This window comes from Necator americanus, chromosome II, assembly GCF_031761385.1.
Source record: "Necator americanus strain Aroian chromosome II, whole genome shotgun sequence".
Lineage (NCBI taxonomy): Eukaryota > Metazoa > Nematoda > Chromadorea > Rhabditida > Ancylostomatidae > Necator > Necator americanus.
Window position 1 is genome coordinate 28,779,644 of NC_087372.1, and position 14,772 is coordinate 28,794,415.

The 14,772-nt window shown below is 42.0% G+C and overlaps 6 protein-coding genes across 7 annotated transcripts; all 6 read right to left on the bottom strand.

The window, feature by feature from the left end:
• Nucleotides 1-1,612: 1,612 nt before the first annotated feature.
• Nucleotides 1,613-2,561, bottom strand: RB195_019794 (uncharacterized protein; the record flags this gene model as incomplete). Its single annotated transcript, XM_064187812.1, has 3 exons — nt 1,613-1,747; nt 2,240-2,359; nt 2,415-2,561. 3 exons carry the CDS (start codon nt 2,559-2,561, stop codon nt 1,613-1,615), a joined length of 402 nt encoding a protein of 133 aa, XP_064043693.1.
• A 1,482-nt stretch (nt 2,562-4,043) lies between these two features.
• Nucleotides 4,044-4,844, bottom strand: RB195_019795 (uncharacterized protein; the record flags this gene model as incomplete). Its single annotated transcript, XM_064187813.1, has 1 exon — nt 4,044-4,844. One exon carries the CDS (start codon nt 4,842-4,844, stop codon nt 4,044-4,046), a length of 801 nt encoding a protein of 266 aa, XP_064043694.1.
• Nucleotides 4,845-5,318: 474 nt separating this feature from the next.
• On the bottom strand, nt 5,319-5,711 carry RB195_019796 (uncharacterized protein; the record flags this gene model as incomplete). Its single annotated transcript, XM_064187814.1, has 1 exon — nt 5,319-5,711. The coding sequence occupies one exon, from the start codon at nt 5,709-5,711 to the stop codon at nt 5,319-5,321; it is 393 nt and encodes a 130-aa protein (XP_064043696.1).
• On the bottom strand, nt 5,319-6,172 carry RB195_019797 (uncharacterized protein; the record flags this gene model as incomplete). 2 transcript variants are annotated; one of them, XM_064187816.1, is made up of 2 exons in its annotated part: nt 5,319-5,844; nt 5,901-6,172. In XM_064187816.1, 2 exons carry the CDS (start codon nt 6,170-6,172, stop codon nt 5,319-5,321), a joined length of 798 nt encoding a protein of 265 aa, XP_064043695.1. The 2 variants fall into 2 exon arrangements, with proteins under 2 accessions (XP_064043695.1, XP_064043697.1); XM_064187815.1 differs by lacking the exon at nt 5,319-5,844 and having other exon boundaries at nt 5,852-6,172.
• Nucleotides 6,173-6,248: 76 nt separating this feature from the next.
• RB195_019798 (uncharacterized protein) lies at nt 6,249-7,013 on the bottom strand (the record flags this gene model as incomplete). Its single annotated transcript, XM_064187817.1, has 1 exon — nt 6,249-7,013. The coding sequence occupies one exon, from the start codon at nt 7,011-7,013 to the stop codon at nt 6,249-6,251; it is 765 nt and encodes a 254-aa protein (XP_064043698.1).
• A 685-nt stretch (nt 7,014-7,698) lies between these two features.
• Nucleotides 7,699-8,008, bottom strand: RB195_019799 (uncharacterized protein; the record flags this gene model as incomplete). Its single annotated transcript, XM_064187818.1, has 2 exons — nt 7,699-7,792; nt 7,899-8,008. 2 exons carry the CDS (start codon nt 8,006-8,008, stop codon nt 7,699-7,701), a joined length of 204 nt encoding a protein of 67 aa, XP_064043699.1.
• Nucleotides 8,009-14,772: the final 6,764 nt, after the last annotated feature.

Consider the following 14,772-nt stretch of genomic DNA (forward strand, 5'->3'; position numbering starts at 1 on the left):
CGTTCCTACGAGGTACATATGAACACTTGTCTATGTACACGCTCCGATCACCTCAGCAGCTTATTCATTTGTCTCATTTGAATAGAAGACATCACTGATGTTCGACAGCTCGCCTTTGGATGCGGCGCGCGCACGAGGGTGGCGCGTTGCAATTGAAATCGTGGAAAAAAAAACTACATATCTCACGCCGTTCTTTACAAAATTAAAGGAGAAATGAGCGAAATCACGCCTGTTTCCGCAATCTACAACTCCATCTCTAGCCTTACCCGTGGATTCCGTCACCACGTCAGATTTGTGGTATGCTCCCTTCAAGCACTCTCTGAGGCAAATTGACCCCGAATTCCCTTTCACTAACCTCAAATCTGCTGTTGAGTTGTTCTTCGAGTCTCCAGCCTCAGCTTCTTGTCCCAGAGGTTCGCAACTGTTCCAGAAAGATGGACCACTGTGATAAACACTCATGATGAATATATCGACGGGTGATCAGAAAGGTGTGGTTAAGAAACTTTGAGGTTGAAAATTGTAATCGTGTATGAAAAAATAAGTAACCCTCCTAATAGTTAACAGCACAAAGGACACGGTGCAAGGATTCTAGCACCCATAAACGTAATTAGAAACATGAGCTCTATGCGAGGCAAAACATTTAGAAATTGACGATTGGGTTTAACCATTGTACAGGGCTATTTTTCAAATTTTAAACTCCAACAAAGAGGACTACTTTGAAACAAATTCTCTTGAATAAGATCTGATGTCAACTGCACATCTCTAAATTTGTCGGAAGCTGCTCGGAAGGTGCACTAGCATAGATAAGTTCCTGAAAAAAAATGGAAGAAGAGGCATGAAGAGCAAAGATCGGCAGCCCAGATTCCTCGCTCCTCGCTTTTTTTCTCGCTTGAAAGAGTAAATACTTACACCTCCACCATACAATTCTTCAATGTCCCATCCGTCAGAAATAATTCTAGTTTTTCCCCGAGTTCAACATTTCCTATACTTTTAATACACCGCAATTTGCGGTACAGGTTCATTTACAACAAAAGCTGCAGCTAAGGATAAGATCAGGTTTTTGCTGGAAAAAAGAAACTGTTTAATGAGCTTTTTGCTTAGTTTTGTTCTTGCTTGTATTTTCTAAGTCTGTTTGTTGTTTTTTTTTCTTCTTTGTTCTGAGAATTTCTACATACAAATAAATCAGTGCAATAAATATAGCGGAGTTGGTAAGAGGTTCATAGTGCCAACCAAGCCTTTGATTTCTCCGGGGTCGATGAGCTGGTGCCAGATTTCTCTGGCAGGATAGAAACGCTGATGTGATACAATGGTTAACCTACTCAAGTCATTGTATAGGCCAGTTACATGTTCGCAGGCTTCGAACGATTCTGAATCGAAGTGAATGCGTGGGCGGTTTCTAAGTGGATTGGTCAAAGCTAGACACTTGATTCCTTATCCACTTCATATATCAAACGCTGCATAAGAGATTAGTTTATTGAACCCGTAGTTAAAATGGAAAGAACAATGATAGAGAAAGTTAATATACAGCAAAATATGAGCAGGTAATCATGTCCTATGAAGCCACTCGAGTGAGCGGGGCAACGGTAGCCCACTTCTTAAATCCTTACGGTGCTTATGGCTTTGCAATACGGCGACGGAAACGACTGCGAACTCCTCGTAGTTCTTTCAGAGGCGGGCATGTGGGTCTTCTGCAAACTCCGTTTAATTTTAGGAGAAGTTTTACGTTGCACTCGAAATAGACGGCAGCCTGTAAATGGTTGAGGTTACGGTGTTTGATGATTGAGATATTTAATTACAACATTACAAACACATTTCTAATTTTGCATTTAACCTTCTAGACTTGAACAGCAATAATAACTGATAATTAACTGCCGATGTACATAATTGTGTAATTTCTGCACTTTTACTGTCAGATTACCGATGAGCCAACTCGCAAAGTTTTTTGCGAAGCGACTTCACCTACACGCATACATTCGCTCTCTAGAAGTTCAATCGCTTGAAGCGATGTCTGCGCGATAAGGCGAGCTAATGTCCTGAAAGTCTATTGGTGCAATGCTATCGATCAGTGCTGCGATTGATCGTTGTGTCAAAAAAGAACGAGCATCGCGCCAGCTTTTACTGCGCCTGCACGCGTCACGTCATGTCGGTTGTACGCGTTTCGGGAAGAACTTGGATGATTCAGTTTTTTCTTATTCAAATTCTTTCGACTACTTTGCAGCATAAATGCAGAAACCTTTACCTGATCAACATCAAGCGAGAAGGCATGTACAAGCAGTCCACCATTAAGATCCGATGGATACTCGACATGTGGGAGAACGTTCGGGAACAGTGAACAGCCAAACTCATCCAATATTGGAACCTATTAATCGTAAAAGTAAGACCGATAGTCGATAAATTGATTGGATAGCACTCACTCGATTCGATGAATCCCGTTCACCAGATACCGTACAGTTGTTCACCATCAGGCAGTACATGCTGCTGTCGAGCGCTCCATAACTACATTTCCACGAATGGAATACCACGTCGCCGACACGGACTCTGCTTAAGAATCTTTCGATCATTCGGAAAAATCAACAAACCTAACAAAAAATATGCCCTTCAAAAAAAGAAAAGAAAAAAGAAAACAGAGACAACTGTGAGAATAAATTTAGGAAAATTAATTACTAATGAGGTCGGAAAATATATAAATGAAAAGAAATCCCTTAAAAAACAACTATTTTTACAAAAATAAAAAAAAAACAAGAAAAAACGAATAACTAACTAAAAAATTTACTTCAGAAAATTAATGAAGGACTGTGAGAATTAAATCCATCCTCATTAAAATATTGATTTAACAATTAATCAACCAAAAATAACTTAACCTTAGAAGAACATATTAGGCTTCAAATGGTCCTATTTGGACGTCTAGACGCCGAAAAAGGATAACGGGCAGCCACCATGCGGATACTTTTAGGAACATTCCCCCAGATCCTCATCATAATTTTGTTTAAAGGTGGCATTCGCAGAAAATCTTAAACTCAGGGGTCCTGCACAGCTACGTAGCGAAACACAGTTTCTAGGAATAAGCAGCGAAAACACAGAACACTCCCCACAATTTCAAGAGGTAAAAGTCTCGTTGTGAATATCTTAGAATCAACAACTTCTCTTTCATGCATCGCACCTCAGAGAACTAGGGAAAATTTCTATGGAAATTTTTGATTACTTCTCTCCGAAAAATAACTAAATCGCTCATTCCAGAGTATGTTGACAATTTTTTCGTGGTTAAATAATTTGAAAGATGTAGCAGAATTACACCGACTACAGTGTCACAATATTAGAAGACTAATTCTTAATAAATATTCATAAAAAGCAACTATATGCAAGTATGACAGTATTAGTCTGATTTTGGTTACTTCGCCAGCATTCAGCACACCTTGCTTGATTCGCTCACGAGTAGGGAGGGCACCTAACTGCAGACAGTAAGAATTATGCGAAGAAATGAAAATGGCCAAAAGAATATGTCCGTAGAAATTAGTTGCGAATCGATGGCGGTATCCAAAACACTCGCTAAAATCAGTATCTAGTGATATTTGAAATTCTAATCATTGAAATGTTGACGACTGAGTTTTTCTCGCAGCCAACGATTCTTTCCGTTCTCTTACAGACATTAATGTCCGCTAGAAATCCTTCCGATGAAAGGCAAACACGTATAAGAAAGGATTTCTCGGACAAAATTAAGACAACCGTATGCATTGGTGGAGTTTAGCGAACTGAACCTCGAAGACTCTCAATTTGTGACACCGGTGAGAACACTTGATCACTTAGGTTAGTGGTGATCTTTGGTTAAAAGACTAGAGTTAAAATAAGGGCCGATTGCTACGAGTTTTGCGCTGAACCCCTCCAGATACCTCAACAAGTTCTCTTTTGTTCATATATTCATATTTGAAAATAATTTGGACAGCATTTCCTTAAACAATCCGAATATTGTTTTGGCAGCTTTGGCTTTTCCGTTTCTTTTCCTCTTTGTGGTCCAAATTCATTTTCAGAATGACAGCGTTACTTACTTAGATACTTAGATACTTAGATGGCCCGTCTTCACTCGACGTGCGGGCCCCAGCATCTCTTCCACTCGTTTCGTCCCTCGCCATTGTCATCCAAGATGTTCTCAAGCTTCGTGAGTGACGTTGACGAGGTCCTTGAGCCGTATCCAGCTGAGCTCTCAGCTGGTCCATCCGTGCAGCGAACACGTCACTCCATCTCGTTGGCGGTCTCCCTCGGGGGCGTTTAGCGTCCCTTGGGATCCACTCTAGCGTTCTTTTAGTCCATCTATCGTCGATTCTTCTCATGATGTGACCGGCCCATCTATGTTTTGCTTTCGATACATATTCCGCTGGGTCGCGAAGACGGGACATTCCTCTTAAGTCGGAGCTACGAAGACCGGCAAGGTGTTGTGTGCGCCGGTTAAACTTCAGGAGACATCTCTCAAGGGCTCTGTGGGTAGTAAGTAGCTTCCTAGACGTGGCCGCGGTGTCTGCCCACGTCTCCGCTGCGTAACAGAGCGCTGGAAGGACTGTCGAGTCGAACAGATGGGCACGAAGATCATGGTCCGTCAGTTGGTCCGTAGCTTCCCTGACGGCTGCGAATGCTGCCAGTGCTGTTCTCATTCTTCTATTCAGTTCTTCCTTCAAGTCGTTTTCCATGTTCATAGAACGTCCGAGGTATACGTATGACGGAGTTTCCACGATTTGGGAGCCTTCAAGTTGTACTCCTCCGTCCTCGCAGTGCGCGTTCTTCATGAACTGTGTCTTCTTTCTGTTTATTCGTAGTCCTATTCTCTTCCCTGCTTCGTTCAATTCGTTGAGCATCGTTTCTGCTTCATTGGTGCTGCTCGAAAAGAACGATGTCGTCCGCGAAACGAAGGTTCGAAAGAAATCTTCCATCAACACGTATGCCCCTTTCTTCCCAGGATAGTGATTTCATTATCCATTGCAATGCAGCCGTGAACAGCTTCGGCGATATAGTATCGCCTTGTCGTACCCCCTTTCCAATGGGTATGGTGAGAGGGCGGTGGAAAAGCTGTATCCTAGTCGTGCATCGTTCGTAGCAATTGGCTAATGTCCTCACATACGACGCGTCCACACCTTGATCGACCAGCGCTGACAGTATTGCATTCGTTTCTACGCTGTCAAAGGCTTTCCATAGTCGACGAAGGTTAGAACAAGGGCAGGCGGTATTCCCGGCAAACCTCTATGACCCTCGACACGGTCTGGATGTGGTCCAAGCAGCTGAACCCTTGGCGGAATCCAGCTTGTTCTTGAGGCTGGGCTTCATCCAGCGTCCTAGATATGCGTGTGAGGATGATCTTGGTGAATACTTTGTATAACACGCTCAGCAAGCATATCGGACGGTAGTTCCGAAGGCCTCTCGGTCACCTTCTTATGGATAAGAACGGTTCGCGAGGTCTTCCACTGGTCTGGGATCCTTTCTTTCTGAAGATAGGATGTCATGTGCGCTGCTAAGATTACATGAAGCGGATGGCCACCAGCCCGAAGAAAGTCTGCTGATATAAAATCAGGTCCGGGGGCTGTGCCAGGTTTCATGCTCTTGATAGCGACTCGTACTTCCGAAGGGAGAATCCGTGGTGGAGCATCGCCAGTGGGGATGATTGGGCTTGACACAGGAGTTGATGAACGGAAAAGGTTCGAGTAGAACCTCTCCGTAATGATTTCCATCTCACGACGAGAAGACGTGCGAGTCCCGTCTTCGCTCAGCAAGGTTGCTAGCGGAATATTATATTCGCGGAGGTCCCTGCGGCACTTCTTTAGACTCGTTCTTCTTTGTGCTGCTTCTAGAATCTTCTTCTGCCTGTACTTCAAAGATCCTCCTGCAACGCTTTTCTGCAGCTAGTGTTTGCTACTAACCGCTCAATGTGCGATGCATTCGGATCAAGCCTCAAAGCCCTTCTTCTTCCTAACAATTCCTTGGTGGTCTTCGAAATTCGATCCAAGTTTGTCGTGCGCGACTTCGAGGCACGTTCAGCACAGGCTCGTAATCCTCTGAGCAGCATCTCGTAGTCCACGTTTGGGTCCTCCTCGATGTGCCAGTCACCTTGGGACAGGGAGTCCTCGAGTACGCAATCGTCGTAGACGACTTCTTTTCTCCTTCGTTGCCGATAGCAGATGTTCTTTTCCATCGTGTGGCTAAGTCGTATTTTCGCACGAAGGAGACGGTGATCAGAACCACTACAAAAGGATGGTACTACTGAGACGTCAAGTAGACACCACCTCCGGTTGGTGAGTATGTGGTCGATCTCCGCACGAGTCGCGCCATTGGGCGATTCCCATGTCCACTGACGATGATCTTTTTTTCATGAAAAGAGAGTTCCCATGAAAGAGGCGAGCGGCGGACAACAGCCCGGCGAGACGATTGCCATTTTCATTCCGGTCCCCTAGTCCAAATCTTCCAATCCTGTATTCCTCTTCTGTGGCCTTTCCTAGTTTTGCGTTGAAGTCTCCGACAACGAATTTGTAAAAGGACTTCTCGTTGTGGACTACTTCCTCCAGCTCCTCGTAAAACGCGTCCAATTCGGAATCATCAGCTGCTGATGTTGGTGAATAGCAGTTGATGATACTGATGGATTTTTGGCGCAGAGGGCGGAGGCGAAGAATGGCCAGACGAGGTGACAGGATCTCGTGAGAATCGACGAGATGGACGACAGATGGGTGCACAACGAAACCAACACCGCCTACATTTCGCGACGGAACCTTCTCTCCACGAATGACGAGTGTACCGTCATTCATCTGTCGTACGTCGCTCCTTCTGCACTTGGTCTCCTGCAGAGCAATCACGTGAAATTTGATACGCTCTGCAGCTCCGAGAAGGGCATGCAGGTCGGCGTCTGTGGAAACTGTTCTCGCGTTGTAAGTACACAGTCTGAGACAGTCTCCATGGCGAGTCGTGCGTGTGTCGCCTTGGTCCAGAATCAATGACGTCCTGAGCAACCTGAGATTTGATCGCCTCTCACCGGTCGCCATACCGTCCGACGTCTGAGACGGCAGGGCCCAGTGTGCAGGGTACTGAGGCAGTGAATATGCTGGAGTGGCAAAGAGACTTTCCCCAAACTAAGCAGCCATGCCACGGCGAGCTTAGCTTTCACCACAGGTCGTCGCCCAACCTATATGGATCAGGGAACCACCTTGCGACATTTTGCCAAGACGGTGGTGAATCTTAGCAGTGGTTTACTCTTAGCTAGGCTTCCGATTCCGAGAAGTCGGAATGTCGGATGTGTCGAACTCCTTCTCAGCTTGGGAGACCCTGCCGGAGGACGAACCTCCGCTGTGCATCGCAGTTCGACGCCCAGTGTCACCTCCACGCCACTATGAGGCGGTAAACCGTTGTGGAGGGACAGCGTTACCTTACAAAAAATTATAACTAAATTAAAAAAAAACGCCTACATGCTGTCTCGTTCATTTTATAAAAGGAAAAAAAGAATACCTTCGCACAGACATTTTCTTAAATGCGCTTACAAAAATTTATTGAAAATCACATGAAAAAATCCTGACAAAATTTATTTCTCATTAATTGCTGGAGTTGGTCAGTATTTGGAGTAACTAGTGTATCTGTGAACACAGACAAACAAACAAGTAGATATCAAAAATGAACTATTTCAAGCAAGCTCCGTGTAAAAATCAGAGTTGTTTTAGTAATAATTTTTAGTAATTAATATTGTCCAGATATAGTCGCTAACCTATTGACTTTCGGTCCCATTGGTCCATTACGGAACACCGAGTACTCGCAATCAGGGTCAGGAAACCTGAGAAAATAGCCCATCATATTTCAATAATTACAGTACCGAAGATTTTTTTTAGAACGAGGTTGTAATTTTTTCTGGCGACTATAAAGTGACCCCAACGTTATACCTTCCCACTGGCAGTTCGATTATGTCATCAGCCGGAAACACATGGTCGTCGTGACGTTCTGGTGCAGCTGCAACGTAAGCAACCAATACTGACAGCAGTATTAATTCCATCTGAAAAGAATGAAGATATTCTGATGTTTGTGAGTAAACGGGAAGCACAAAATCACAAACAGATGTTGATCTTCGACAAAAAAAATAAAAAGTTACTTATAAGAGCAATAAATTAGGAAAAAGAAGCTGAAAAAACAACAGATGATCGCAGCGTGCAAAGATCAAGATGAATTCCTGACAGCCATTTTCGGTAAGGGATTAATGTGCAATGTCAATTTTAATATTTTCTGAACGACAGATAAAAAAGTTTGAGTTTGAAAGCATTTTTCTAAGCATGAAAATCGGTTTCTGAAAACAAAACATTTTCTTTCGGAGAACGAGATGAGAAAAGAAGTTTCATAGGCGGTAGGATTTTCTCGAAGTGCTGTTTGCTTACTAGCATTTTGCAAACAATGTGGACAAGTGGTTTCTGAAAGAGGTTGCAAATAAAAAACACTCAAAATATTTCGTGTGTACATATACTAATGCGTTAAGACCGAGCATTGCAGCGCAAATAGAGGTTTGCCTACGGCAGCACAGACAAGACTATTTCAGTGGCGTGTAGATGGCAAGTAGGAGCGCGGCTCGCTCAATTCCCCCTAAAACCCATCCTGAAAAACGGCGTCGGAAACGACGTTTGTACGAGATGCGCCACCATTGTGCTGGTGCCGCATCCACCAGCGGTCGCGAGTCAATGAGTCTCCTCAACAGATTGTCCAACAAAACCAACAAATGGGCCGTTGAGGGAAATGGAGCGTGTGCATGGGTGGCGCGTTCTAATGTACCTTATAAGAACTAAGGCGATTTCCACGCTGTTTTTCAGGACGATCAGGGGTACTTGGCTCATACTCGTGCCCAACACCTCAAACTCCATACCACAACACATCGTCAGTTTCATACCTTAATAACCTAGCTTTAATTAACACAACAAGATAACCGGGAGAAAACAACTCAGTGACAAGAAGATCGATCGATGAAGACGGCATCTGCATAAAAAAAGCGAAAAAAAAACAAGTTCTCAAAGTTCCTTCAGCAAAACCGCGTCTTAGCCTTTTCAAGAAATTCTCAAACAAGTTCTAGGTCATGGCAACACGAAAATACCGAAGATCTCTCGAAGACAAATCGTATCAAATTTAGCGTCGGATTGCCCACTTTGAAAAATAATCGCGACAATGGACTAGGTCAAGTACAATGAGATGTACTCCCCTTGTAAAAAATTGAAAGGATGCACTCCACTCAAATTTTCACGAATTCCACGATGTTACACAGGAACGAAATATTTCTGGAGTCTTCTAAAATATAAAATAATTGCAGAAAATAGTGAATGCTTAGTACTGATATGCACTTATTAAATTCTTCATCAATCAGCATGCTTCCGAAGGATTACAGTGATAGACTCTTATATTATGTATCTTAAGTTTAACCAATGGAACTAGGAATGGGCGAGAAGATCTCTCCAATGACACCTTTTTGCGCCAATTCAAAGGCTTCCGCTCTCCTCCGATTCAAGGATAGATAGATTTAAATTAGCATGATGATGAAGAGACCTTGGAATGATGACATCTAGGAAACATTCTCATTTATAATATATGCATGCGTTCAGGGAAGAAAGAAAGTTGGTCATGAACCGAATTAGGATCCTAATCTTTTTGAAAGGAGTAATGAACACCACGTTTTACATCGTCAGGGGACTTTGATGCTCTGCTGATAAATCGCCGATCCATTCCCATGCGAAGTTTCGACCAGGAGATTTTCTGATACCCGTTCATGTCGTACAGAAAATTGTTGGCCATGTTTTTATTTCAACTCATTTTTTTTTGTAATCCCACCGTTTTCGCTGCACTTTCCCTGAAAACTTTGACTTTGCCTTCTCTTCGCAACAATAAACCGTCTGTTTTCTTATTATTTTCTATTGACAGGAAAATTTAGGAGTTAAAGAGAAAAGGACAAAGCCTAGAAGAAAGATTTTTTCCAGGAACCAAAATATGATCCCAATCAAATTTGTCGTCAAAATAGAAGAATTTTTTAAAGTGACAAATAAACACTATGGAAGAAAGGGAAAAATTTTGAAAAGATCGTAAGATCACGTCACAAAACTTCACATTTCTGTCAAATAAGTAACGTAGCCGAGTTCTCACCCAAACAGTTTTAGGTTTAAAAAGTGCTATTTGAGGGACGAAAAAAAGAAACTAACTAGCGAATGATTCTGATATCGAAAATGCGAAGATCTTAGTCGTGACAAAAATGTCATATGGACAAAGCAACGACAACGATATTTTCGATCTGATGGAAGTTTCCTGATACTTAGTGTGTTCGACAAAGCATAACCCGTTGCTTTAAAAGAAGCCAGGTAAAGGAACGTAACATCTGTGGCCAAGCCAGGTAAAGGAGCGCAAGCATTTGTGGCTGACTCACTTGACTTAAGGCCGGAAATAGTCGGGTAAACTGAAAAGGACGATCACCTGCCTGGTGTTGTTGATTAATCCTACTTCGGATGCATCCACTCGTTCGACGTCAATTCAGGATAAAGGAGGTTCATAATCGTGTTCATAATTCTGGTTTGTACAGTACTTGGTGAGTGGAGTCACTAGATTAGGCCGCTGTTCTTATGGTTCCAAAAGAAATCTGGTACCAATTTACTGACCTCTGGATGGACGAGAAAAATAATTGTACGCCGTTGTACGGTGTTGAACCACCGACCGTGAAAACGTAGCGCTCTATATCCGCTCATTCGAGTTAGTTTCACTCGGATATTCGCTAGGATTAACACACTCATAAAATATCGATGGTTCGGAAGAGCTCAAAACCAAGGCTCGAAAGGAATGCTCAGCTATAAGCATTTTATCCTCCAACATCAATATTAGAAGTTGAAAGGTACGGATGATATTTACTAAAAATACAAAAAACCTGTAACCCTACCTCATATAAAGAAAAACTAGTGTTTGGTACCGACGAGAATCGTTTGCGAAACAGAAAATATAGAGCCGGGTCAAAACGACATGAATCGCAGCGCGGTTCCGTAAGCCCCTGCTCACGAAGCGGCGGGGATGGAGATAGCGGTTCGGATCGAGGTTGAACCATCGCGAACTGCAGCGATAACTACTGTTAGCAAGGCCCCCCTCGAGCTAAACCGCTACGCTTCACAGCAGGGCTTTATGAGGTTATTTTCAACTTTGCGGGATTTCACTCTCTGAGCAGGCAGCCAAAATTGTCTTCAGATAGTGGAAAAGTTTGAAGACATCAATAAAAAAACACTTACTTTTCAAATTTTTCTTTTTGCATAGCGAAAAACACCGTCGTGCTACTTGCGTCAAAATGATCTGATAAGAGCCTCTTTTGACAACTGTTCGAAAAGTATTAGAGCTCATCAGCGTGAAATTGGTTGATAAAAATAATTGCTCTCAAACCACTAACGACCAGCAAGTGGGTCGTATGAATTTAGAAGAATGAAACAGTTCGTATCCACATTTGTAATCCTGTTCATGCGTCATAATACGAAAGAAAAAAGGATGAACACAAACAGAAAAGAAGGCTAATGCAAAAATGCTTCCGATGAGAACAGTACGACGAAAGAGTGGTTGGATACAAAACATCAAAAGTAACGCTTCTGTAAACTCTCTCGCTCTGCTCCGCTCCCACAACCTGGAAAATTTAAAAAGTGCTCGGTATATTTGTTTTTATGTATTTATTTGATATCTACAAAAAGTGATTTGAATTCGAGGTTCAATGAATATCTTTCTCAAAAAGGCAAAAAAAAAGCAAAATATGGAAAGAAAAGAAAGAAGTGTGTTGGAAATCTTCACAATGGAAAGAAAACATCTCGTTCTTGAACTTGCATGCGTAGCTTATAGCTCAAGAACTAAGCTATATAATTAACTTATTGTAATAATTATAATATTAACAATAAAAGGATAAAGGATAAAGTCACTGGCGTGTCAATCCACTTGGGATGCGCCAACGCGTTTTACTGGAATTCGTAATCGTTGAGGTTCTGGAACGCGTGTTGGCCCATACAATGACTTGCAGGGGCCACTCAACTCAGTGTTTTTATCCTCCCAGACAAGCCTGGTACCAATTTATCGACCCCGGAAGGATGAAAGGCTTGGTGAGCACTAGGGCGGACTCGAACCCTCGACCGTGTGGCTACAACGGACCTCTAACCGACTGCGCCACACCCGCCCCATAATAACAATATTAATATATAATTAATTAATTAATTAACAAAGTATGTTTTAAATATGTTGGTGAAAAAGGCGAACCAGAAGCGGACTATTCATGGCTGGTAGGCAAAAATTTCCAGAGATTTTCCATTCCATTCTGGGGAAAATAGATGGCGATTGGAAAGTACTTGGCTTAGCCAGAAATGAAGGGAACACGAACAAGAGAAGGTCATTTTGATCGATTCACTTCTGCTGAGTCTTCACAAGAACCAAAAGTTTTAGATTGTATTTTTAATTGGGAACATGGCGAAAGGAAAAACAAAGCAAAGTGTAATAGAAAAGAAAACGGGACACGAGGAAGCAGTGTAGGGAAATTTCTTCTACGCAACGTTGGACCAGTTTTTGGTGAAATTATATCGAAAGTTACTTCTTTACTTCATTCTCTCTCGAAGTTGTGATACTGTATGTTCATGTGTACATGTATTCCAGCACGCACGTACATGCATTTGTCGACTACATGTTCATACTTAGTATTAACGTGCGACTACATAGCGAAAGTCCCTTCACGTCCTTCTTAGTTTGAATTGATGAAGTATTTTGAACTGTTTTAGGATGGGTTATTCAGCATTAGATGCCGGGATGCAGAAGATTACATAATTTCGTCCACGACGTTGTGATGGAAATAAAAATGAGAAGAGCTGTGTTCAAGTTTCTTCTGATGAATTGTTTTTCTCAAACGAGAAGCAGAGACTATCCAGAAGTCGAGATCCAATAGAATTTCACCTGATGGCGTGCGTGGAAATATCTAACGGAACTTTTTTCCCTGGATCCTTGGTCTGCATATCCTCTAATTATGTTAACACAGAGGCACTGACGCTGAATACTATCTGCTGTAATTCTAAAAATAAAGAAAAGGCCAATGTCAAGAAGAAGTTGCATTTAAGTTTATTCTGATGACTTTTTCCCAAACGAGCAGAGACTACCCAGAAATCGAGTTCCAATAGAATTTAGAATGACAAAGAGAAAATAGAAGGTATCATCTATTTTAGGACCACCGCTGTAGGTTTCGACGGTTACACTATTACGGATACATCGGGACGAAATGAAAATTCGAAGAGTGAATTGATGCGAGATTACAGAAGATCCCAGAACTTTCTACGGTTATCAGAAGTATCATGAAAGGACTAAGAATGACAAGAGGTTCGGTTACGGTGGCGTGGGGCAAATGGCGAACGAGGCCCGATGTCTGTTTGAAACAGATCGTGCAGCAGACGTGCGCGATGTCGACCCGCAATTAGGGTCAATCGTCCCGGTTTGAGTGAAAACGAAATGAAATATGCCAAGAATCGAGACAACATTATTGATATCCGAAGTGACGTCGCTGTCATGCTAAGGTCACTGGTCATTTTAGCGTAAAATTCGTCTGCGCTGGCGCCATAGAGGTGACCTCCGTGCTCAATATGATGACGGCTCAATGGTTTCTTCGTTCTCTTACGGAATCAGCGAGAACTGTCATTGTGAAAGCAAAAATAGCATTTTTAAGAGGATTTATATTCCTTGTCTGGCAGAAAAAAAACCGGCGGCAACAGAAAAATGGGAGAATCTAGTGTAAAAATAAATTCAATTATGGACAGAAACAGATTCTTCGGTGTTTTTTAGGTGCAAAAATGGGCTGTGAGGACAGTTACAGCAAAATTAATCCAAAATGGATAATTTCTCTTTTCAATCAGAATCAGCAGCTCCTTCAGCTCTTTTACTTCTTCAACTAATTCCTAGGATTTTATGGTATGCTCATATCTGTATGTGAGGATTTAAAGAACAAAGTGCGATTCTGGCGAAGTTAATCAGTAGTAGGACGCGCAATCAGATCTATAACACAATCTTTTGAGTATCCATAAAAATGTAAGAATTCGATATTTTCAGTACAGTAACAAATATAAGCACATGTGTGAAGCACTCATTCATTGTTTACTCGGAAATGGGTTATTCTGTCACTTGAAAAGGTTGGAAATAGGATGCTATAGAACTAGCAATTATTTGAATATATCGTACAGTAAGCAAATATTGAACACGAATGAAATTGTAGATCAAAAAATGAGAATATCCATAAATTTGTGTTCAGGAGGCTTAAGAACATACACAGCTCTAGACATTAAAACATCCAATGTCATAAGTCCAAATTTATAAAATTAAAATAAGCATAATCTCGTAGCTTTTAGAAATGCTGCTGTGGTTTCGCAAAAACGCGAGGCACTCTCGATTTCAATTTTTTTGTTGCTAACTAACGAGAAAGAGCAAATCACATCTCATTCTGTTAGATATCTGTCCTATAAGAGGAATAAGCGATGAAGTCAATGAAGATGAGTACAGGCCGCCAGTAAAATCTATTAACACGGGAAGAGTAAAAACTCGAGAAAAATGAGCACACATGCTTAACTCCAGCAGTCAAAGGAATATGATTTCTTTCCAGTTTTTATAAATTGGCGGGATGTGTTGTGTTAGCTTTGGCAAACTGCTACCCAGATACCAGGTGAAACTACGAAAGAAGACAGAATGAAATATTCTAGAATGAACTTTTATGACTGATTTCTTACATCATCATCATTATGCTATTTATGAAATCGC